The sequence below is a fragment of the Dermacentor andersoni genome, chromosome 1, assembly GCF_023375885.2.
Source record: "Dermacentor andersoni chromosome 1, qqDerAnde1_hic_scaffold, whole genome shotgun sequence".
NCBI classification, from domain to species: Eukaryota; Metazoa; Arthropoda; class Arachnida; order Ixodida; family Ixodidae; genus Dermacentor; species Dermacentor andersoni.
In genome coordinates this window covers 199,910,332-199,933,652 of record NC_092814.1, presented here as the reverse complement: position 1 = coordinate 199,933,652, position 23,321 = coordinate 199,910,332, and the positions used below count along the sequence as shown (strand labels likewise).

Here is a 23,321-nt window from a genome sequence, read left to right as displayed (position 1 = left end):
GCCGGCAAGATGGACCGACACGCAATGGAGAGCGGGAGGCGTGCGAGCTCCGACTGTGACGTCACCTGAAAAGGCGGCCGTGGCTCCCACTGAATAAAGATGATCGCGCTAGTAGTAAAGTCGCTCGCGTCTCTATGTATGAGCTGTCGTGGTACTTTATTCTATGCTGTCGCCTTGTGGCGCCGTCACAGCATGGTCACAGTTCAAAGCACCCGCCGCGGTAGCTCGGTAGCTATGCGCGTTGCGCTGCTGCGCACGCGTAGTCGCGGGTTCGATCCCGGCCGCATTCCAATGGGATCGAATGCAAAACGCTCGTGATGACGACGATTCCTTATTTAATGTCGCAAATACACTGTGGGGGATTATGTTACCACGCGTGTGGTAATGTGATTCAAAGAAAGAAAAGGAAAATGTAAACGCTAGCTCGTGTACCGTGGATTGAGCGCACGCATTAAGGAACCCCGTACGTGGGTGGTCAAAATTAATTCACGCTTACAAACGATGATCGCCACTTGATCTTGCCCGAGGACGACAAGGCGATTTAGAACGAGCCTTTGGAATTTTTTAGACGCACGGCTCAGACTGAAACGAATTCTCTCAGTGCCACATATATGCAGCCCGGACATAAAGTTATATTTTGTTATGCTAGTTACCGATGGTAAACGCCAGGAGAACGAATTGCGTCACATAGACTTCATGTAAAGCATCCGGTCAAGGAACGAGAAGGCGCCAACCGGACGGCATGCAATCCACAAAAGTGTGCGCATCGAAATTCTTGCGCGTACATTGGTAGTGCAGAACACTAACACACGTGATATATATATGAATTATTAAGCGTATCTACATGTCATACAATGCATGAACACAAAGGCAATGTATCGGACGGATCGCCAGCACGCACAGTTCAAAAAAGAGGGGAAAAGAAGGCTCCGCAAAGGCGTTCATATTAAAAAACGTGCAGCCTACATCTCTTGTTAAACCATATGATTAAACCAATCTAACTCACCCTATTCTTTCTTATCTTTCGTAAGCATTACAGAAGCACAAAATCAAGCTGTGTGTAAGCACACATTTATGCATGCCCTCCCTTGCAGTGCAATATGATATATATAAAAATTAAATTATGGGTTTTACGTGCACAACCACTTTCTGATTATGAGGGACGCCGTAGTGGAGGACTCCGCAAATTTTGACCACCTGGGGTTCTTTAACGTGCACCTAAATTTAAGAACACGGGTGTTTTCGCCCCCATCGAAATGCGGCCGCCATGGACGGGATTCGATCCCGCGACCTCGCACTCAGCTTTCATATGAAAAGGTGCGCTGCACTACGCACACGTACGACCTTTTGGTTAGGCTGCTGGGACATTCTTATTCCACTCGTGTTCTTGCGATCGGGCGGTAATTTTCAATTAACGCATCTACGAATATGTTCGTCAGGCGCGCGTAATTATGCCAAGTCGAAGAAAATTTGACACTGTTTTTGTATCCTTTTAGCCACCTGTATAGAGTTGTACTTTTTGTTTTCGTTTTTGAAAACATATGCCATGCGCACGCTGTGTGCAACTTTGTTTGGCCGTTAAAGCTCGGTAAGAATAAATTAAATTATAGAAATACAGGTTATGGGTTTGACGTGACAAAACTACGATCTGATTATGGCATGCCGTAGTGGCCCGGCCGTGTGGCTTCGGATTAATTCTGACGTTCTGCAATGTGCGCTCAATACACGGTACACGAGCGTTTTTGCATTCCACCCGCATCGAAATGCGGCCGCTGCATCCGGGATTGAACCCGCGGCCTCGAGCTCAGCAGCGAAACGCCATAGAATAAATGAAATTAACCCGTCGAACTGATACATGTTTATTCCCGATCAGGCAGCGCGAAAGCACGTACACATATTTCGCGCGAACGTAGAAAATAAGAAAGAAAAAAAAATCCCGAAGGACTCGCACTAGCGCGCGCGAAACTTGCTCCGCCGGTAATTTTCGCATGAAACTCAATGGCGCAGTGGGATGCGAGAGAAGGGCATCGCGGTGCAGTGCACGGAAGCGCGCGCTCCGACCCTTGGGTGCAATCCTTCCCAGCATTCCGCAGTGACGCTGGCTGGCACGGCTTAGCAACTGCCTAGCGCTGCTCACAGAGTGGAAAACGTAACTTTTTGGTTGACGAAATTATCCTTGCCTTATGCTTTTGACTGGATTACTGCAAGCTCTGGACGCTTTTAGCTGGTCTGCTGTTGCCAGCGGATCGTCGAGGGAGTACGCTCCATAATGACATAGTAAGTTCATGGAACGGAGGGATGACTTCGCTGCTACGTGGTTTGCGCACTTTTTTTTGTTGTCGTTGCCCTTATGTTCCTCGCACGCCTCTTGTCATACTATCGCTATTTATGCCAAGCAGACCACCTTTTGTCGAAGAGATAACGGCCACAAAAGTATGTGACAGCTTTTGTGAAGGCATCTTCAGGAGACCGCATTGAAGTGTTTTGTCAATAGGCCTTGTCTGTTTATCTGTGGTGAGGCGTCGCGCGCCCGATTACGTAGCTGCTGCGTTGGGATCGCCGGCGAGAAACCGCCGTTTGTCTGGCTAGATTACCTGGGTGATGATAACTGCACTGTATTCTAAGCTTTTACACGGAGCGTAATGTGCGTCGAGGTCGCCGCCTTGGCGACAATGCGGCCATCGTTACAGCGTGTGCGGAAGCGTAGTGCAGTCTCGGAGAGACGCATTCGTCTCTCCGAGACTTGGATAGATTTCACAGAGCCTACGAAATGTATATACGATTCTGTATTTAGTACTCTTAATTGGGTCAGAGTGACGTGTCTCATAAATCGTGTGCAGTGATAACGAAACGGTACGGTCATGGGGCTAGCGTGGTTTAGTTTTGTTTAGTAGATGCGGGGTATGTGACTCACATTGTCCGCAGCAAAACGTTTCCTTGTAAATGGACTGCGCGGGTCACTAGGTTAGGCTAAGCTACGCTGTTAGCCTAAAGAAGGCATTCTAGTACTATCATTTCCTTATACACTTAGGACATATGTGATCTTTCCGAGTACCCGTGGCTGCGCATCATGGAATGAATGGTTTCGCAAAATTTTTTTGGCACTGACGTTTAGCGAGATCGAGGAGACTGGCGCACAGAATTCTCCGTCGGGACAATACCTCCTTTTATCAGTGGTTTCCCCGATAGCTGCGTGCAAGTTCTTTTGCCCGCTCCCAGTCCGGAGATAAGTCTGCATCGAGTCGGCCTTGGTTCGCTGTGAAAGGCGCTGACGGCTCCAAAAGTGTGCGCACAAGTGTATTTTCTTCATCGATTCCTGAGTGTGATCCGTCATGGGCCTGCGTGCAGCTGAAGTGTTGTGGGTTCCGGCCGGCGTTGTTGCTAGTTGCGTGCGTATTGTGTGCTCTTTTCAATTGTGTGACGTTTCTGCCTTTGACGCCTTGGGCGCAAGAGAACGAGTGCGGCGCACTCATGCTTTTGCGTCTTTGGCAGTAGCTGTTTGACAGTTGTTTATTTCAGGTGAGTGACGCGTAAGACACTTCTTTATCTGAATTTATTTTGCTTGAGAAACAGAAGGGTTCAGTGGATGCGATGCGCCTTACATCATACTCTCCTTCGGGCAACGCTGAGAGACGACCATCGGAGTTGCCACCGTGGCCTAGTTTCGTAGATACGTCTATGGATACGTCGGCGTTGTAGCATCGATCTGTTTCTTATGTGCAGTTGGAAATGCCTATAGGAACGTGTTCTGTTGAGCCACTTAAATTATTGGTCAAATGAGAATTCATAAATATTCGCATCATACTTAACGTCCTTTAATTACGCGAGAGAGCGTGGTTGTGACTCTCATCTTACCTGCTGCTTCAGTGATGAGTTCTGGGCCTGTGTTGTAACATTTCCCTGTTAATATACGAGGTTAAAAAATGTGAACACTGTACCCGTATAACCTGTTTGAAAATTTTAGGTATGAGGGCACCATTGACAAATGTGTGAAAGAAGGTGTCAGAAACTGTTCATACCCTTGAGGGTTTATGAGGGTTCACCGATTTGTTCTCACAAAGTGCTGTTCAAGCAGCAACATTTTACCACAGTATAGCAAGATGTCATGCATTTCAGTCATTTCCCTTGTGGCAGTGTTGTTGATTTAATCATTTCTATATTTTCCCTGTTGTTGTGGTTACTATAAGGGTGGTTTATTTCTATTGCATTTAGACGACGTCTGTTAATCGATAGCCAAAACCTGCTTAGCAAAATATTTCTATGAAGTGACAGTTTTTCGAAATTCTTTTCAGAATGGCTGTTTTTGCAAAAATCGTAAGTGGCACCTGTGATGAATAGCATAGTGTGTGCTGTTTGGTGTATTAGTAGTGTTATAAAATCTGTTGGTTAATTGGCCAGTATGTATATGATCTTCATTGAGGAGCAAGTTTGGTGACTTATTTATTGGCCACTTGCATAGTATACAGTGTCACAATCTGTTGGTTTTGGCAAATGACCAATGGCGTGAAGAAACATTAAAAAGCAACGCTAACTCAGTTTGGACAGTTATTCTTTCAATACCATTATTTTTGTTTATTTGGCAGGAAAGGGTTGATTCTGACTGGAGAAAATTGAAGCAGAGCTTCCCTTTCGAATTCACACTGAAACCTCTCTGCTGGTATGTCAGTGCAACGTCACAAATTTTGAAATATTTTCTTGTGTTTGTACTGTTTTGGTGCAGGAAAAATTGTTGAAATTTGCTAAGTGAAACCTTCGATTTCTTCAGAATGGGTTGTAGTACTTCTTTAGTATGCATTTAACTAGACCAACACAGACGGCCAAAACAATGACAAATTGGTGTGTCAGCAGGGTGGCATGTGTTGCCACTTGTCTGTAGTTTTTGCATGCTTTCTGGCTTATCAAGCCTGCTCTTGGAGTAAGGGTGGCTGTTCTGATGTGGCAAAAGCACAATTTACTCATACGGCTCAATATCTTTTTTAGTGGTTCTTTAAGAACAACATGCAGGCAAGTATTTAAGCAAACCTTTGTGGACACAATTTTACTCGAGATACGCATTTTCTTGCTGTTATGTTGCACATCTGATGTCTTGTATCATTGCATGTCTTGGGTCATTCTCAAAAGGGGTTGTTTGTAGTGTCATCTTACGAAAAGGTGAGCTTTATATAGTAGAATATAATTAGTGCAAATGTTGATGTTGCCTAATGCTACAAACTTTCATAGAACTGCCCCAAACCTAGTACATGTGCCATTGTGCTCAATATGAGTTGAAACATGGGAGCCCGTGGCTGAAGGAACTCTGTAACTGTATGGTGGTGTCAAAATGTGAAAAATTGAACTAAATGCTGCTCCAATGACTGGTATTTGGTTGACCAGCTTTTTGTATGTCAGCACCCCCTTGCGATCTTGAACCCCCCCTTGGGCCATGGGTTCACATGTTGCAACTTATATGAAGTGCAATAGTACGTCCCTCGTGGAATCTGTATATTGGGTACAATATATGCTCCAGGGTGCGAAGGCTTAACTGATGTGTGCTGGTGAGGTATTCTGTATAGTGGACATGCCCATTTCATCTGCTGCTGAAGTGCTGATTGGCTGTGGCGCTTTGCTGCTGCAGATGCACAGCCCAGCCCAGCGAATCGGAACTTCAACAGCTGACGAAATGAATATGTCCACTAACTAGGTGTACTCTTACATAATACCTCCCTTGTGCTCTTAATTACCTAGTGGGACGAGTAAAAAACTGTGGCTCATGCATAGGACCATTCATTTAAACAAGAAATTGTAAGGATTCTTGTGGCAGCCATTAAAATGATGATTACAACTTCAATACTTATTGTTCCCATGCCCCTTGCAACTGTGAATTGAACTCACTCTCAAGCTTACATTTTCACTGCAGCTTGTTTGACTGTAAACGTGTAAAAGTGGAACCAAGCCTTCCTTGTGGTTAGTGCAAGTTTGAGAGTGCAATAAGTAAAGAATGGGAGCATGACTAATAGCAGGGACATATTCACAGACAAAAATGTAACTGAATGCCAAGCTTTCCATTCTCAATTTCTATTGCATGTGAAATACTTCACTGATGACACCTCTGTGTATTGTCTGTAAACTTTTGCTATGTTTTGATGGGTTTGGCTACTTCTTCTGCTAGCCTGCAAAAGTTCCTGGGTTGAAGTTTCATGTCTATTTAAAAAATATAGTATTATTGTCATCATTGTTACAACTCTTTTGGGCGAGGAACTAGGCGGTAGCATTGACCTATCATTACCATGGTCTCCAATTTTCAGGAATTATAATGTGACATTGCTACCTGTCTTAATTTTTTGGCATTCGAAACCTGTGATTCCAGTGAAATTGGGACCTATTAGCAATTTGTTTTGAAAGTGTAGTCTACCAATCTAACTTGCTTGTGTTTTTTTCTAATGACCTTTTTGTTTTCCATTGCGGGCCGTGGGATCTCTGGTGCAAATGGTGAGGCGTTGATGGGATGATGGGTTTGAGTATTGGGGTCATTGTGAACCCACTGAAAACGCGACCACTCTTGATTGTAGCGGTCACAGTTAGCTGGGGGCTATATCTAGCATGTGGCCTGTAGTGAAAGCATCTGCTTTCTGGCAGGTGTGTGTGTGTGTGTGTGTGTGTGTGTGTGTGTGTGTGTGTGTGTGTGTGTGTGTGTGTGTGTGTGTGTGTGTGTACAGCACACTGCATGTCTTTTTTTTCTCTGTCAGTTTTCTGTCACGTATATTAATGAAGGAATTTTGTGTAACTGACACTTCTCAATCTAGAAACAGCTGCCATGTGGCAGCTTGTTTTAAAAAAAGGGGGGAACATAAATTTCTTTACGTCTGCTTCTGTCTTTATTGCTATTGGGTAATCGCATTTGTTGCAAAAAAAAAAAGGGTTATGAACTGATATATTCAAAATTGTAATGTTATTAACTCTGATTGCTCTTGCATTATAGTGATTAAATTCACTGCTGCTGAATGTTGACTTCGTAACATTTAGTGAAGTGACAGCTAAGGGGGAAAAAGAAACTAAATGAAGTGCAGTGCTGCACTTAAATAATTATGCGAATGAGGAGCTGCAGTGCACCTCTATGCTGCCATGTGAGTCCTGTTATTGTGTGGAAGCGCACAAACTTTGATACTTTCATTTAGGACTTGTGTATATGTTGCTAGAGCTTAGCGCTGTGCTTATTTCACCTTTTGTGCTCCCTCTAGCACCTCGTTAGGTTGACACAGTAACAACTATTGTCGGCCAGACTAATGTTTCTATTCTTATTCTTTCTGTTTCTGCATTCCATGAGGGGTCTGAGTGACGCTATGCCTATGTTATCACCAGGATTGGCAGGTCGTGAGAGGTGGATGATAAGGAAGGAATAGAATCGAGCAAAAGGAATACTTTCATTATACAGGCCATTAAATGTTGTACAGCTGGGTGGCCCGGTGATTCCAGGCAAAGAAGCCAGTAGTCTTTAGAAATTCCTGAACAAATGGCTTAACACTTGCAAAAGTTGTGCAAAACTTGTAAAGTCATACAGTATTCCAAAATCTAGTTTCAGTTTAATTGAAAATGCATGACTGGTGCCATGTAGGTTCGCATATATTTTTTTAACACGGGCCATTCTATTAAAAAGAAAAGGTATAACCTGTCATAACTTGGTGACATAGTTCACATCATTATGCTTAACATAATAATTGCAGTGTTCAGGCTGCTGCTGGCGTTTCTGATGTGATTTGTGCTTCTAAAAGACTAAATGAGCTCCCAATAAAAAAAAAAATTTATGCGGATCCTGCACACTATGGGAATCAATAGAAGCAGAGCTTTCTGTGCGCTTTGTGTTGATTGACGATAATTGGCTGTGGTCTTTATGGCAAATGTTTATGTTCATCAGCGTTTAGTGCAATACTAGAGTGGTGATTTCATGTTAAACATTTCTTGCGTGTACCACTTGTATTTGTCTATGTTGTACAAAGAACACACAGTGAGACATGTTTGCTTGAGGCGTTGTTGTGCGCCTTTGCTCATAGCCTGTGTGAAAGTTAGCACTGTCATTGCCTCACATGGTGCAATGCATTGTGGAAGAACTGTTAAACATTGATTAAATGATGGGGCTTTGCATGCCAAGCCCTCAAGCTGCTTATGAGGCACGTTTTGGGAACTCCGTTTTAATTTGAATCATCTGGGATTCTGTAACGTTCACCTAAATCTGAGTACACAAGCATTCTTGCGTTTCGCCCCTGTCGAAATGCGGCTGCCACGGTCGGGATCAAACCCGTGTCCTCAACCAATGCCATTGCTAGAAAACTGCTGCGGCAGATACGGAAGTGTTGATTTGATGAGCAGCCACTTCCGTAGTGTTGTCTGTTGTCCACTTGACAAGCTTGCACAGGGCTTATTTTTCAGAAATAGGTGAAACGTACCATAGCCTACTCTGAATTCAAATGTATACAATTTGCCTGCAACCGCTGCTGTGCCTATAGTAGCGTTTCCTGGCCTTCTTACATCACCTTTTCCCTCCCTTGCCTTCCCCCCATGTTTGCAAGCGAAAAGTGGTGGCAAGGCTGTTATTCATTCGTTTCATGACTGCGTTGGTTCTACCCATTTTCTTTCTCCTCTTTGTGTCTCCTCTCTACCATTTTATCTCCCCTCCGGGCTGTTGTTAGTAGAAAGCACTGCAGTTTCTGTAATGCTTTTGAGGTGGGTTACGGATAATTACAGCAGTCTAGAGGATATGGTGGCAACTCCGAGGGACCTCCAGAGGGCATTGTTGTGACACGATAAAAAGGTCCAAATGAGTTTCTCGTGTCACATTTCTTCTCTGCCGCGCTCCATCTTTCGACCACCCCCCGATGTGGCATGCAGGACAGTGACAGCAGCTGAATCAGCACTGGAAAAGTCAAAGGAAGAGGCAAAGAAAGCTTCACTTTAAAATATCTCCATGAAAGGTTGCTGTGGGTCAAATTGCTGTTTTTAAAAGCAAGAATGCATGAATAAACCAGAGCCCCAAAGTATGTGACATAATGCCGCTGCCTCGAAGTGATTATGTGTTAAATATAGATGCATGTTGAAATTCATATGTAATATCTTTCTCAAGTAGCTGATATCATTGTTGTACAGCCTTTTTTAATATCTGAGTGTGTTAAATGTGGCGCATAAGCTGAGGAACCCTATTCTTGTGAGATGCTCATTTGCGTCCGAGTGTATTGATCCGGAAACAACTTTTTAAGCTTCATATTTTTTGCTTTTATGGTCAGGATGTGTGGGATATTTGTTATTTAAAAGAAAAAAACATTGTGCTGGGAAAGCTCCATGTAATTTTTTATGCTGTTAAGTTGGCAGCTGCCTCTTAGCCATTTCCAAACACTTCAACAGAACTCATCTCATGATGAGTGTCAACGGTAATGCATTTAGTATTGAATCAATATAGTGACACAACATATTGCCACCATCGAAAAACGAGTTATGAGGCTTGTACTGCAGCAGGGCTACTCGTTTGCACTTCCCTAAGAACACTCGGCGCCATCTAGCACTACCACTGCATAGCCTGCTCATGGCCTACGAAATGTGTGAAGTGCCGGCGCGTGGTAATACTTTGAAACGTGTCCTGTGGCAGCCGAGCTCCTCTCTTTTGCTTCTTTCTGAACATGCTGCATTATGTAGCGGTGCTGCCAAGAAGTCTGCTCGTGGCCTCTGAGACAAGTGTGGCGAGCTGTTGCCTGCAAATGCCGAGAATTGTTCCCTCACATGCCACACACTTAGTGGCACATAGGCAGTAACTCAAGTTGGCGAAAGGTTCATTGAAGAGCGGCACACATCCAGTGCATTCATGGCGTAGCTCGCTAAGTGTTGGTGTGAAAGAGGTTCTTTAAAAAGTGGCACATGCCCAATGCATTTGTGGCACAGCCTGCTAAAGCGTCTGGTTGCTGTCCTGGAGGAACCCTTGTGATGTGGGTTTGATTCCGCTCAGCATGCGAAAAATTTAAGGGATCTTTTTCGTCATTGTAGAGCAAACACATTCCCAGTGACACATACCTACTTAACCATGTTGGGGTCAAAGACGCTCATTGAAGAGTGGCACAAGCCTGCTGGCACATACTCAGTAACCCAAGTTGGCATCAAAGAGGTTCATTGAAGATCAGCACAGACCTAGTGGCACATGCCCAGTGCTAAAAAAAAAAATGTCTTTGAACAGCGGTACCTATTTGGTACCGCACCTACCGTGACACATATCGGCATGAAAAAGGCTTGTCGAAGAGTGGCACATATATACACACTGCAACATACTCAGTGACTCAGGTTGTTCCAACAGTCTGTTTCAAACCCTATTCCCTCAGCATAGCAGCCCGGTGCACTACCCATTCGACCACGAACTGCCCGGTGACCAAGGTAGGCATGAAAACGGTTAGATACAGATGCATAGATAGAAACATAAGTAGATACTTGGCTCACAGAAAGTGCGTGAAGTACCCTAATAATGTGGAACACATTAAAAGCTAGCCATTGCGAAGGAATCACGGGGAGATGGAGACCAAGTAATTAACAGTGGGTGAATGGGAGAAACTTCAGCCTGGAGCCAAACTTTTCACAGTGGCACTGGCCTTCATCGGGCCCCTGAAGAAAAGTCCGCCCGCCATAGTAGCCCAGTGGCTAAGGTGTTGCACTGTCTAGCTCATGGTTGCAGGTGTAATAATGACTGCGGCAGCCAAATTTTTATGGGACGAAATGCAAGAACACTTATACACTTAGATTTAGGTGCACATTGAAGAACGACAGGTGGTCAAAATTAATACAGAGTTCCCCCCTATAGGGTGCCTCATAATCCGGTCATGGTTTTGGCTCATAAAACCCCAAAATGTATTTTTTTTTTAAAGGAGGCAAGTCTTACTGTGCCATGAAAACCAAAGTCATTACTAAAAGGGAGTGGTACCAAAATAGGACAGCATAAAATGAGAATGTGCAGCAGAAGCACTAATACAAGTTGTGCGAGTTCTGTGCTAGCTATGGCAGCAAAAAGTTTACTCATCATCCCGGCCCTGCGAAAGTGGACAAAAACCACCACTACAACTGCTGAGGGGGGTATGCAACGCTTGATTGCTTTAGAGTAATGGTAATTTTGACAGCACGCCGCCACCCATAGCAATGCTGCAACGACGTCGAAATCAGTTGCCAGGCTGTTTCTTTTATATACAAAAGGCTAGGGACATCAAGCCCCACGTCGCAATCTGCCATTGCCGCAGCAGCTTGTGCAACTGTAATCTTTACCGGGAAACATACGCAGGGGAGTGCTATGTGCTTTGCATTGTTATCAGGGGCGCCTTATCGTCAATTTTGTGGTTTGGGTGCTTGTTTTATGCTTGTTATTTGTTGAAATGTATGCTGTTCTGTCTGTTTTATGCATGATTCCAAAGGATGTATGCACAGTTTGCTTCACTTTGCTCAGTGAAGCTAAAGCCCCTTAAACTTCGCAAAGTAGTGACACTCTCCTCCTCTGCCTGTACTCCTTCTCGTTTCTACTCTCGCGCACCTTCTCGACCTTGGCGCCGCCTACACCACTTGAGCGTAGCAGACGACGTTTCGCAGAGGAAATGCACGCATAGCAAGGCATTGCGCTTTAAGCATTCACGTTGGCTTTCTAGCTCAGAGTAACTTCATGTACAGCATAAATTTCTATATGGATGGCTATACAAATTCAGTAATTCAGTGACGGCACCTTTTTTTTCCTGTTTTGATAACTATTTTTTAAATATCTGAACGAGCACTAACCCTGTGGCATGACGACTCGGAATGTATTGTGTGTGCTACAATTAGGTATGCAACATTTGTCAAGTATGTGCTGCAAGATCTTGTTGCAAATGGTTGTAAATAAAACGTGCGATCGAATGCCAACATCCTGACCTCCAGCAAGCCCTCAGTAGCCTAAATAATCCGCGCCGTCCTTACCATGTGAATTCATGGCGCGTATCAGCTATGACGCGCAAAGGTTGACAGAGGGCATGAACGAACACTGCTCTGAAGGTTTGAAAGAGTATTACAAGCTACACTGCCGCCAACGTGCGTGCTTGCCAATCTTCTAAGCACGTTCAAAGGCTCAGAGGTAGGCGATGGTGCTACTATGTTTCTCGTGCCTCAAAGTCGACAGAAATTGTGGGGGTTCCACTCTGCGTGCGGCTAGGGCTGAAGGCGAGCTCCGGATCTAGCCCCACGCAGTCGCTTCGTGGTACTCCCAACCCGTAGCACGGGAATCGCGGCCACGCCGGGTTCGGACGAATAAGGCAACCAGCGGTGTCAACGGTAACAACGTTTATTGCTATTAGCAATAGCGAACACTCGCAGAGGGACGTCCTCTCCGTAATAGTAATAAATAGGCTGGCCTCGTTGCCCGGGATAGTCAGGCAACGTGGTCACTCATGGGTAGCAGCAGGTACTCCAGTCCGGCAGGTTATGGGTCCGGCCTCAGAGAGAGAGGGTCTCTCCCGGTCGCGCTGTTTTGTACCTTTTTAGCTGGGCGAGGGGAATGTCCTCCTCGCCCGTCAGCTGCCTGCCCGCGAGTCGGGGAGGAAGGGCGCGTGGGCATCGCGAGAGCGAGGGAGAATCGGGAGAGGGCATAGTGCGCCTCTCCCTCGTCTATGCCGGCTCTCGACGCGACGGCGCGGGGGAAGATGGGCGCGTGTGCTCCCCACAAAATATGTGCAGCCGATCGTCGAGTTGGGATTCTGCGTATATAGAAAATGATATCAGTTTTCTAGTATTCATTCGCGAAGCGGGAATGCGGTAACAGCGCTTCATTCAGGCTCAAACAAGTGCATTATTTTTTTTCAGGTTAGTGACTCATCACGAATGAGATTTCTTTGTGCGTTAGCTCGTCCATTCATGAAGCGATATATTTGTCGTGAACTGAGTTGCACTAAGGTGCATGCATTGAGGACGGTTGCATTCGCTCCAAAATAACATTTGCGGGATATGACTTTAGTTGAAGTGCTGACCGTGCAAAGAATTGCTGCGCTATGATGTGGCCAAAATTTCGGTAAGTGAAATGATGCAGTCGTTCATATTGAGGCACCATTCATTGTCTCATTACATGTGTCTCGGAAACATAGTGGTCAAACAAGCTAATAGGCGAACGACTATACGAACGAGCGAACGAAGACTAAACCAGCCGGCTCCACCGCCGCATCTTAACCTACATATACCTTAAAGCTGACACGAATTAACATGTACGTCTCAAAGACTTATGATGCTGTCGTTCAGCGATGAACGCGGTTTTGGGAGAGCACGCACACTTTTCCTTTGTATCGCAAATCCACTGGGTGACCGCCAATGACAAACACGAACAAAAAAGGCAAACAAAGCTATTCGCTCTAGAGAAGGCTAGTTAGTAACCACAAAATGCAGAGAGTTACTTTCCTAAGATTAGTTTTCACGCTTGAGCCTCAAATCTTGTCAAAAAGAATGCACAGAATCCTAAAGGTTTCGTAATCACGTTTTCACGCGCAGCCTCACGTGCCTGCGAATTCAAGCCTGTTAGCGTACATTACAATTAAGTGCACCAAATACGACCACGCACTGCTTATATAAACAAAGTACACGTCGCGTAGGAATCCTGTGAAAGCGCGAAGCCAAATGGCAACTTCCTCAGTGAAATGTGCAATATCTACTATGTTATGGCCCACAACAAATTATGTAAGCCTGACATATACTATACCGTGAGAGACTTGCCACTACCTTGTATAGTTGTATGGAGAATGTTGGTCTGAAGTTCTCCCTCCCAATTCGATGAATCCATGCCTTTCTTCGTAACCCGTAGCACTTACCGGACGGTATCGAGAAGAGCTTCTTGTCTTTGCTGAAACTATTTTGGCATACGAAAGCGCAGCAGGTTATGGTGATAGAAAATGCCATGAAGCGACGTCGCACTTGCCACAAAACTTAGTTCAAGGCGTTCGCAAACCAAAACAACATGGAAGAGCAATGGCACCAACATGTGCTCCTCGCCACTACGTAGACTCTAGAAAATAGCACTGAAGCCCGACTGTAGACAAATGAAGCCGGCGCGAAGGCCCACGTGATGCCATTAGGCCAATGGTGGTGAGGCAGCGGTCTCGGCCAGAGCGCGTGAGGAGGAGGCAGCATTCTTCAAAGCGTGGCTCTACTTTACGAAGTTTAAGGGGCTTTACTTGAAGCCTCTGCCTTGTGGGGGTACGAGCCACTGCTCCTGGCCTGCGCTGCCGCTGGGATCAGCCCACATTTTCGCTAACAAATGCGGACACGAAAAATGCTGACCACTGAGAGGCTAACAGCATTGCTATAAAAAGTTGCATTGTCTCGAGTGTCTACATTTGTGCTGGCAACATGCCTTCATTCTTGTGAAGCTTTAGGAATCAAAGGCTGTTAAATAACTAGCTTTTATGTAATATTGTATTGCAAATTTGTGATTATAGTTGGTGCATGATGAGAGACGTGGAATGGGGAACAAGGCTGACACCAAGTGTGCCTTGGTGGGAGGTGGGATTAGATCCGGAAGGGAGGTGGGATTAGATCTGTGGGCTACCACCGGTTCTGTTTGCATGACCTAACCTTTAGAGCAGCACATGTTTACTCAATTTGTCATATTTTCTGTTTACATATTAACAGCAGAGCTGTTTAAGCTTTTAGTTCTGCCGTGGAGCATTACCAGAGAACTCAGCCCAGCTGTGCGCCGCCTCACATTGCCTAGCAGCCATCTGCAAGAGCACCGAGCCACATAACCTTCTCGCAATGCACCCCACGCACCTAGGACGGAGTCGTGATGTCATAGGCGAGTAAAAGCTCAGAACAGCTGGTGCGGCGACACAACTCTCGCCGCCTCTACTCCATGCGTACATGCTGCTGCCATGGGAAGACCGAAGAAAGTCCGGACGCCCGAAGAAGCAGCAGCTTACCAAAAGAAGCGCCGTACTGCCTAGCGAGAAGTGAAGCCAAGCTGATCCGGAACACCGCGCCAAAGCTGCAGCTGAAAAGAGGCGACGCCGAGTCCAGGATCCAGAGTTTCAGTCCAGGGAACGTGAGAGTCGGTGGCTGAACGCTCGACGTCGCCGAGAAAGCGATCCCGTCTTGTGACTGCTCAAAAACTTCCAGTGTCAAGCCCACCAAGACAACAATTTAGCAAAACCTAGCATAACCTCGCAAAACCTAGAAACAACATAGTCAAGTTTACAATAACCTCGAAAAACCTAGAGACGACTTAGCCAAACCTACCAACAACTTAGCAACACCTAGCATAACCACGCACAACCTACAAACAACTTAGGCAAGCCACGTAAAAGTTAGGTGATCACAAGCTCTGCTGTTGACCCCAGCCTTGCACCACTAGTGCAAGCTGCACACATTTTTTGAACCAGGGTCGTGCTCATGGCTTATTGACCCTCTCACCCCTTTCCCCTTTTTTTCTTCACATCTGCAGGCAGCCGGGACCCTTCTAGTGGCTCCACAGCTCGTCACTGGTGCAGCCCGGTTGTGCCCAGTCCAGTATGGTGGACTGTCGTGGATCTCCTCCAACTAGAAGTGTGGTCCATTTCCCGAGTAAGCTGTACCCGCTTCTCAAGACCTTCATGACCGTGCATCCGAATGCTAGCTGCACCGACAACTGCTCGGGCCATGGCGAATGCCACCAGGGCATCTGCTTCTGTGAGGCAAGTCTGAGATATCCTTGTATTTTCTACTGGTCTGCAGCAGCTGAGAACTTAGCATGTCCTCTGTAATTAGGACATGACCTGCAAGCCAGCACTGTGCTTGGCCAATGAACGCTCCCACCAGCAATCTACAAAATGGTTAAATTACTAATAAAATTACTTTTAAATGCCAAGATATTCCAGCTAGCTTCTCTTTCTGTCTCTTTTTAAATTGGAACCTTTGCCAGAAACAGTTGTGATAGTTCTTTTTTTTTTTTTACATCTCCCAGGTGCAATATAGTGGAGGAACCTGCACTGACCCCAACCTCAGCTACTTCGTGGCTTTTTCAACCATCTTCTATTTAATTTGTGCTGTCTCATTTGTCCAGTTGGTGAGTAATATTTGTAGCTACTGACTGTTGCTATTTTGCTTTGTAACTAATCAAACTGTTTGTTACATTAAAGAAAGAAATAGAATAAGAAGCTGATAAAGTTGTGTTCTTATGTCTTCTGTGCCTTGGTTTGGAAGGCTGCTTGCAGTTTTATTCTATTTCTACCAGATGGAATGCCTATACATGTAGTGCAAAAATAATATTGTTACAGAGCTACTTGGAAAAGTTGTCAGCATGGGGAAAATGTATGAAAACATAGCAGGCCATCTGTTCAAGCCTTAAGTGTAATTCCTTGCATGTTGGCCATGGTGCTTTTAGATGTAAATAGTTTGTATATACATTTGGGCCATATGCTTCCTCTTCATGACAATGTCACCTAAATGATAATATTATGAGGGATTGAATAACAGGTAGTGCATGTGGTTATCCTTTTTGAAAAATAAATGTGGCCACATTGAAGGTGTTGTTGTTGCAGTAAGTAGATTAAAAAGTGATGATGAACTTCCCAAATTCTTAAAACTTGATGAAATGCTGTGCTTGACACCACTTAGTTTAGTGCCACAGATGTTGCTGCAAGTCTATTCCACAAGTTTATCAATGGCACCCTTTATTTTTCTTTCATTTTATAAAAACAGCAAAATTAGATACATAAGCATGATCCAATATGATACAGTGTATGTTGCATACTGAAGAAGGCAACCTTTATTATTTCACTGCCAAAACAGGGATGTCCTGGGGATTTGTAGGACATATAACTTACTATACAAAACTGACCTCTCTTTACCTGTTTGTGTCTGTTTTCCTGCAGCTTATTTGCATACGATCTGAATTTAGTCGGATCAAACCACCTTCGCTTCTGAAAGCTTTCAAAGTGACCACGCAGAAGGCCCTGTACGCACTTATCTGTATTGCCACCTTCGCTAGAGGATTCTACTTTTCATCTCCAGTGAGTATACAGTCTTAAATATGCGCCAGCTTGTGCAACTTCATAGTACTGCCATTTTTCATCCAGAAAGTTGTTCCTCAGTGATCAGTGTTCATCTTTGGATGTAGTCATTTCTCATTACAGTGATTACATTTTCTCAAGTTTAGGCATTTTCTTTTCATACCTATGATCACTAAAGTGGAGGAGGATGCTTGGCCTCAAAACAAAGATAGAAGCAGTACTACAAAGTTTAAACAATAAATATAATTTTCTTTTAGATGCACTCAAGATAAGAGCCAAAAGTAATACAAATTGCAACAAAGAGAATATAGTCAGCCAGGTGAATTAGTGCTCCCCATCACCACACATAGCAGTATCGCGTGACACCAAGTCCGTTTTGCCAGAGAAAAAATGTCAGTCTGCTCCAGATTTTACTAGAAGGGCCGTAAAATGCCCCAAGACCCTGCAAAATATGTTGTGAAAGCATAGGACGAACAAGCAGTCAGCCATAAAGCTAATTGATCTTATACAACTAGCTGAAAACGCAGACCCACACTAATCTGACCACTGGAAAACAATTTTTTTTTTCTTTTTTTTTTTTTTTTTTGTGGGAGAGGACTGCTCCAGATTGGCTGATGGAAATCACCTTTAGCCATGGCATGGTTTCAACACTTGCAGCCTACATTCAAAAACAAAGGAAGTGCTCACATTTCATCATCAGCAGCAGCAGCCTGTTCTATGTCCACTGCAGGACGAAGGCCTCTTCCTGCAATCTCCCATTACCCCTGTCCTGCGCCAACTGATTCCAACTAGTGCCCGTGAATTTCCTAATTTCGCTCCACCTAGTCTTCTGTCGTCCTTGATTGCGTTTTCCTGCTCTTGGTACCCATTCTGTAACCCTAATGGTCCAAATGTTATCTAACCGGCGCATTACATGACCTGCCCAGTTCCATTTTTTCCTCTTGATGTGAATTAGAATATTGTCTATACCCGTTTGCTCTCTGATCCAAACCGCTCTCTTTCTCTCTCTTAACGTTATGCCTAGCAATCTTCGTTCCATCGCTCTTTGTGCGGTCCTTAACTTGTTCTCAAGCTTCTTTGTCAGTCTCCAAGTCTCTGCCCCATATGTCAGCAATGGTAAAATGCACTGATTGTACATCTTCCTTTTCAGTGATAATGGTAAGCTTCCAGTCAGGAGCTGGCAATGTCTGCCGTATGCGATCCAACCCATTTTTATTTTTCTGTGAATTTCCTTCTCGTGATCAGGGTTCCCTGGGATTAATTGACCTAGGTAAACATACTCCTTCACAGACTCTAGAAGCCTATTGGCAATCCTGAACTCTTGTTCCTTTGCCCGGCTATTCATCATTATCTTTGTCTTCTGCATATTAATCTTCAACCCCACTCTTACACTCTCTCTGGTAAGGTCCTCAATCATGTGTTGTAACTTGTCTGCAGTGTTGCTGAATAGAACAATGTCATCGGCGAACTGAAGGTTGCTGAGGTATTCGCCGTCGATCCTTACTCCTAAACCTTCCCAGTTTAATAGCTTGAATATTTCTTTCAAGCACGCAGTAAATAGCATTGGAGAGATTGTGTCTCCTTGTCTGACTCCTTTCTTTATAGGTATCTTCCAACTTGTGTAGAATTAAGGTGGCTGTGGAATCTCTGTAGATATTTTCCAAGGTATTTACGTAAGCGGTCTGTACTCCTTGAGTACGTAATGCCTCTATGACAGCTGGTCTCTCTATTGAATCAAATGCCTTTTCGTAATCTATGAAAGCCATATAGAGAGGCTTATTGTACTCTGCGGATTTCTCGATAACCTGATTAATGACATGGATGTGATCTATTGTAGAGAATCCCTTGAAGAAGCCCGCCTGTTGCCTTGGTTGACTAACGTCCAGTGTTGCCCTTATCCTATTGGAGATTATTTTGGTAAATATTTTGTATAATACTGGGAGTAAGCTAATGGGCCTATAATTTTTCAATTCTTTAACGTCTCCCTTTTTCTGGATTAGTATAATGTTTGCATTCTTCCAGTTTTCTGGGACCCTTGCAGTCAATAGACACTTCGTATAAGAAGCCGCCAGTTTTTCAAGCATTATGTCTCTTCCATCTTCTCCACTGTTATTCCAACTTCTCCTGTCGCTCTTCCTCGTTTCATGTCTTGCAAGGCCCTTATGACCTCATCGCTAGTTATAGGAGGAGTTTTTGTATCCTGTTCATTACTGTTTCCAATTGAGGTACCCTGACTCATCTGGGTACTGTACAGGTCAGTATAGAATTCTTCCGCTGCTTTTACTATATTTTCGAAATTGCTGATATTACCCTGCTTATCTTTCAGTGCATACATCTTGGCTTGTCCTATTCCAAGTTTATTTCTCACCGATTTCAGGCTGCGTCCATTTTTTACGGCTTCTTCAGTCTTTCTCACATTATAGTTTCGAATATCCCTAATTTTCGCCTTGTTGATCAGTTTTGACAGTTCTGCGAATTCTATCTTATCTCTCGAGTTGGACACGTTCATTCTTTGTCGTTTCTTTATTAGGTCCTTTGTTACTTGGGAGAGCTTGCCTACTGGTTGCCTTGGTGCCTTGCCTCCCACTTCAATTGCTGCCTCTAAAGCCAACCTAGTTATGGTTTCATTCATTAGCTCTATGTCATCATCATCTCTCTGTTCAAAGGCTGCATATTTGTTTGCAAGTACCAGCCTGAATTTGTCAGCTTTTACCCTTACTGCCTCTAGGTTGACCTGTTTCTTCTTAACCAATTTTGCTCTTTCTCTCTTAAAATTGAGGTGAATCCTAGCCCTCACTAACCTATGATCACTGCACTTTACTGCACTGCAATGGTGAAACAAGAAATGAAATTGACTTCATACTTTCTGCTGATCCCAGCATAGTCAAGGATGTAGAAGTGATAGGTAGGGTAAAGTGCTCACATTTATTTGCATGCAATTTTTTGGACGTGAGTTGAGAAGTGCTTTCACTCAAGCAAATAGGATACTTCAGAAAAACTTGTTATTCTAAATATTTTCGCTTGCCTAGTTTTCCTATGAAGACTTCCTTTTTGTGATTACATATTTGCATCAATACTAGTGAACTGCAAATCTGCATCATTACTGATGAGTCACAAATGCTTAATAGAGCACTGCCAAGGTGTGGTACCAGTTGATAGTATTCTGTGTGAAAGCTCATGAGATGTACTATTCTAGGGCTGGTAAAGCATGGTGTAAATTTTCTGGGAAGCATGGCTTTGCTGTTTTGTTCAGGAGCATGCAGAGAGAACCAAAAGGATTGTCAATTTTGTTGTGCATTCACATGCTGTTCTGTCTGAGACATTCCATTGTTTGCTGTTACATAGAAAGGGGCAGAATTGTTAAGTGTTTCCTTGGAAGTTCACATTGAGTGCAATTGCTTGTATTGCCTGTCTGATTTTAACCACCTGCATTCCACTACCCCCAATTCCTGCTGCAGGCCCTAATAAATATTGATAATTTGTTTATATTCATTTCATGTAATACTTGTTTACTGCATAATTTTTCAGGAAAATGCATCTTTAGAATGGGCATCTAGTTTGATGAGCGCTTACTACCCGCTGCTCCTCACTGGTTCATCTCTTATTGTCTGCTTTTGGGCTGAGGTGAGCAATTACATATCAAGTAATGGGGAGGAGCTTACAGTCGAAATATATTGAGGACACCAAGTTTACATTGTTTTATACTTGGTACATGCTGTTTATGCTTATGGCAACAATTGCATAACAACTTTGTTGAATTTGGGCTCTGAAAACTTTGCTACACTCCTCTGGACAGCTTATATTTCTGCATATACAGTAGAGTGCAAAAGTCTCTATAGAGACCACGGCATCAGCAGAAATACTGAATTTCTTCTAGCACAGCCGTGCAATGTGAAATTGTCTTAATGCATGATGCTGGTCACAGGCGCATATTGGCACTACCATTTGATTTCAGCCTTTATGCCTAGGCTGCGAAGAAAAAGAAAAATTTTAATGGCACCTCTGGTCTCTAAACTTTTGCACTCAACTGTACAGTACTAGGTTAAACTCGGCCATTTAGTTTATATGCTTTTATGTACACAATTTCAATAATGCTTCTTGAATTTTTGAATATTTCTTAGTGTGCCTTTAAAGCGACATTTTAGCATTAGTGCTTAGCAGTGAAAAATGGGGCAGTAGAGCCTTGCATGGCATGTGGCTGAGGCTGTGGTATTCATAGTTAAACTGCATTGTTAACTGGTTGTTCCTACATGTTTCAGGTGTTTCACCTCCGTGACCTCCGGCATGACAAGCCTCGTTTCCTTAGCAAGTCATTTCTTGGCTTTCTTGCATTCAACATCATCACCTATTCGCTCCTGCTGGCAGAGTTAGTGCTCACACAATTCGCTGGCTATGGGGAAACGGAAAGGGTAAGCTGCACACTGAAATCTTGGAATGATTTGCAGAGCCACTGATGGTCTGCACTTCTTGGGGCTGCGATCAACCAGCTCAGAATGTGACCCTGAATGCACTGAAACGAGCTTTCCTGCTGCGATGAGAGCTTGAACTAACTGTTGCGGCTAAGCAAAAGTCTTGCATAGGGGTGTTTGAATAAAGAAATTTTCCATTCTAATCGACTGGTGAATATTTGAGAAAAACAACCTTTGAATATCGAATACCAAATATTTTCACATATCTAAAAAAAGTGACAGTTTGTGTGGAAAGCATCTGGTTTAAAAAAAAATTGTTTACATTTGATAAAAACACATAATGGTGCTCATAACTGGATATCCGGACATCTGTGGAGCTGGTAAATGATAAACAGCTCCTTTCAATTACCTAGTATACATAATGATGACAGTAATGAATAAAATGGATTGAGTGCTGTGCTTGTTTATGATCAGTGTGATACTGCAGCACTGTACAATGTATTATTGTGATGCAAACATGGTGAGACTGCCTAAATAATAAATTGCGTTACCTAAATTTAGAGCACAGATTCACATGCTGCCTAAAGTAAGGCATTCATGTTGAATCATAGGAAATTACCTACTTCCTCACGTGTTGGCTCAAGATTCAAGAATTTGTGCCTCTGCGCAACAAATGTGGCTCTCGTGCAGCAAAATCATTCAAAGCAGCTTCCACTTGCATCGGTTTTTCTTCCCTGAGATTCCATTAAGTGTTGTCATCCCACATATTTGAACAGAAACAAATGCAGTTAAACCCCAATATAACGAATTTGAATAAGGAAGTACAGTGAAACATCGTTAAACCGTAGTTGGCTGGAGCTCGGAAAAAGTACGTACTTAACGGTAGTACCGCTTTACTGAAATAGCATGAGATTGCCCTCTTATCTGTCAAAAATGGAACTCACTGAGAGTGTGATGAAAGGGCAAAAACGTATTTGTTCACTTCACGCGACGAAAGTCTTATTTTCGTTTGATGCCGCCGCGGCCTAGCAGCGACCACAGCGGCCTCAGACTTGCTAAAGCTGCAAGCCAGCTTTTCAGCCAACCCCCTCTTCTCGGCAAACACTCGCATGGCAGATTTCTTGTTGGTATTGCATATTCTCCGTGCACGGGCGCGGTAGCACCACAGAAGTTGCGGGGCGCCTTTTTTATTGCAGGGGGACGATTGCATTCATGAGGCTGATGTAACACGCAGCTTCTGCCATTGTCGTGCCTGAATCACCCATGCTGTTGCTTTCCGTGTCTTCATCACTGTCGTTAGGTGACACTTCGGCAACAGAGGCAGCGATGGTGAAAAGTTGAACCTCGTAGCTGACATCTTTTCACAGTGGCAGCAGCACTGCTGAGCAACTTCTATGTATTGCAAATGCCACACACCGTAGTCAACGGTAGATCCCTCTCGCGTGCTAGCGCCGACTTCTTTGTGCCACTTCAATAGCATGAACGATGTCCAATTTTTTTTCTGTTCTAAGCACCCGGTGTTTTTTACCAGAGTTTCGGCATGACGTGAGTCCTTGCTTGTGCTTGCTTGCACCATGCCAAAATGATGTTGATATTAATGTGGCTTCAAGCGCAAACGCACAGGGCGCTTGAAAGTCGTCGTCGTGATCTCTGAGACGTTCTGATTGGCCGTCCGATGGGGACGATACACCGCCATGATTGCGCGAAGAAAAGTGGAAACACTACGTGTTAACCGAAACTTACGCAATAAGCTGGTACGATTTATGCGGATACAAAATGCATTATGTTCAATGGCTGCTGAGTCGGGGATTTTACTTTACTACTTTTAAAATGAAACTACTATTTAAGCAGGTACGGTTTAGTGAGGTTTTACTGTATTTAGCTCTTCATAACTGCATGTCCATAGAACACCATGTATTTAGAACCT

The 23,321-nt window shown here is 44.0% G+C and overlaps 1 protein-coding gene across 4 annotated transcripts in view; it reads left to right on the top strand.

The window, feature by feature from the left end:
• The first annotated feature begins 2,084 nt into the window (after nucleotides 1-2,084).
• LOC126546883 (uncharacterized) overlaps nucleotides 2,085-23,321 on the top strand; it is a 77,554-nt gene continuing 56,317 nt past the window's right edge. Inside the window, exons 1-7 of one of the 4 annotated variants that reach the window (XM_050194604.2) lie at nucleotides 2,085-2,277; nucleotides 4,293-4,314; nucleotides 15,440-15,668; nucleotides 15,938-16,039; nucleotides 16,848-16,985; nucleotides 20,514-20,609; nucleotides 21,245-21,394. In XM_050194604.2, the coding sequence (XP_050050561.1) occupies nucleotides 15,507-15,668; nucleotides 15,938-16,039; nucleotides 16,848-16,985; nucleotides 20,514-20,609; nucleotides 21,245-21,394 (648 nt within the window). In that variant the 5' untranslated portion in view covers nucleotides 2,085-2,277; nucleotides 4,293-4,314; nucleotides 15,440-15,506. Of the gene's footprint in view, nucleotides 2,278-3,223; nucleotides 3,390-4,292; nucleotides 4,315-4,583; nucleotides 4,658-15,439; nucleotides 15,669-15,937; nucleotides 16,040-16,847; nucleotides 16,986-20,513; nucleotides 20,610-21,244; nucleotides 21,395-23,321 lie in introns of those variants that run through there. The other 3 variants (XM_050194600.3, XM_050194601.3, XM_055062950.1) reach the window with 3 other exon arrangements.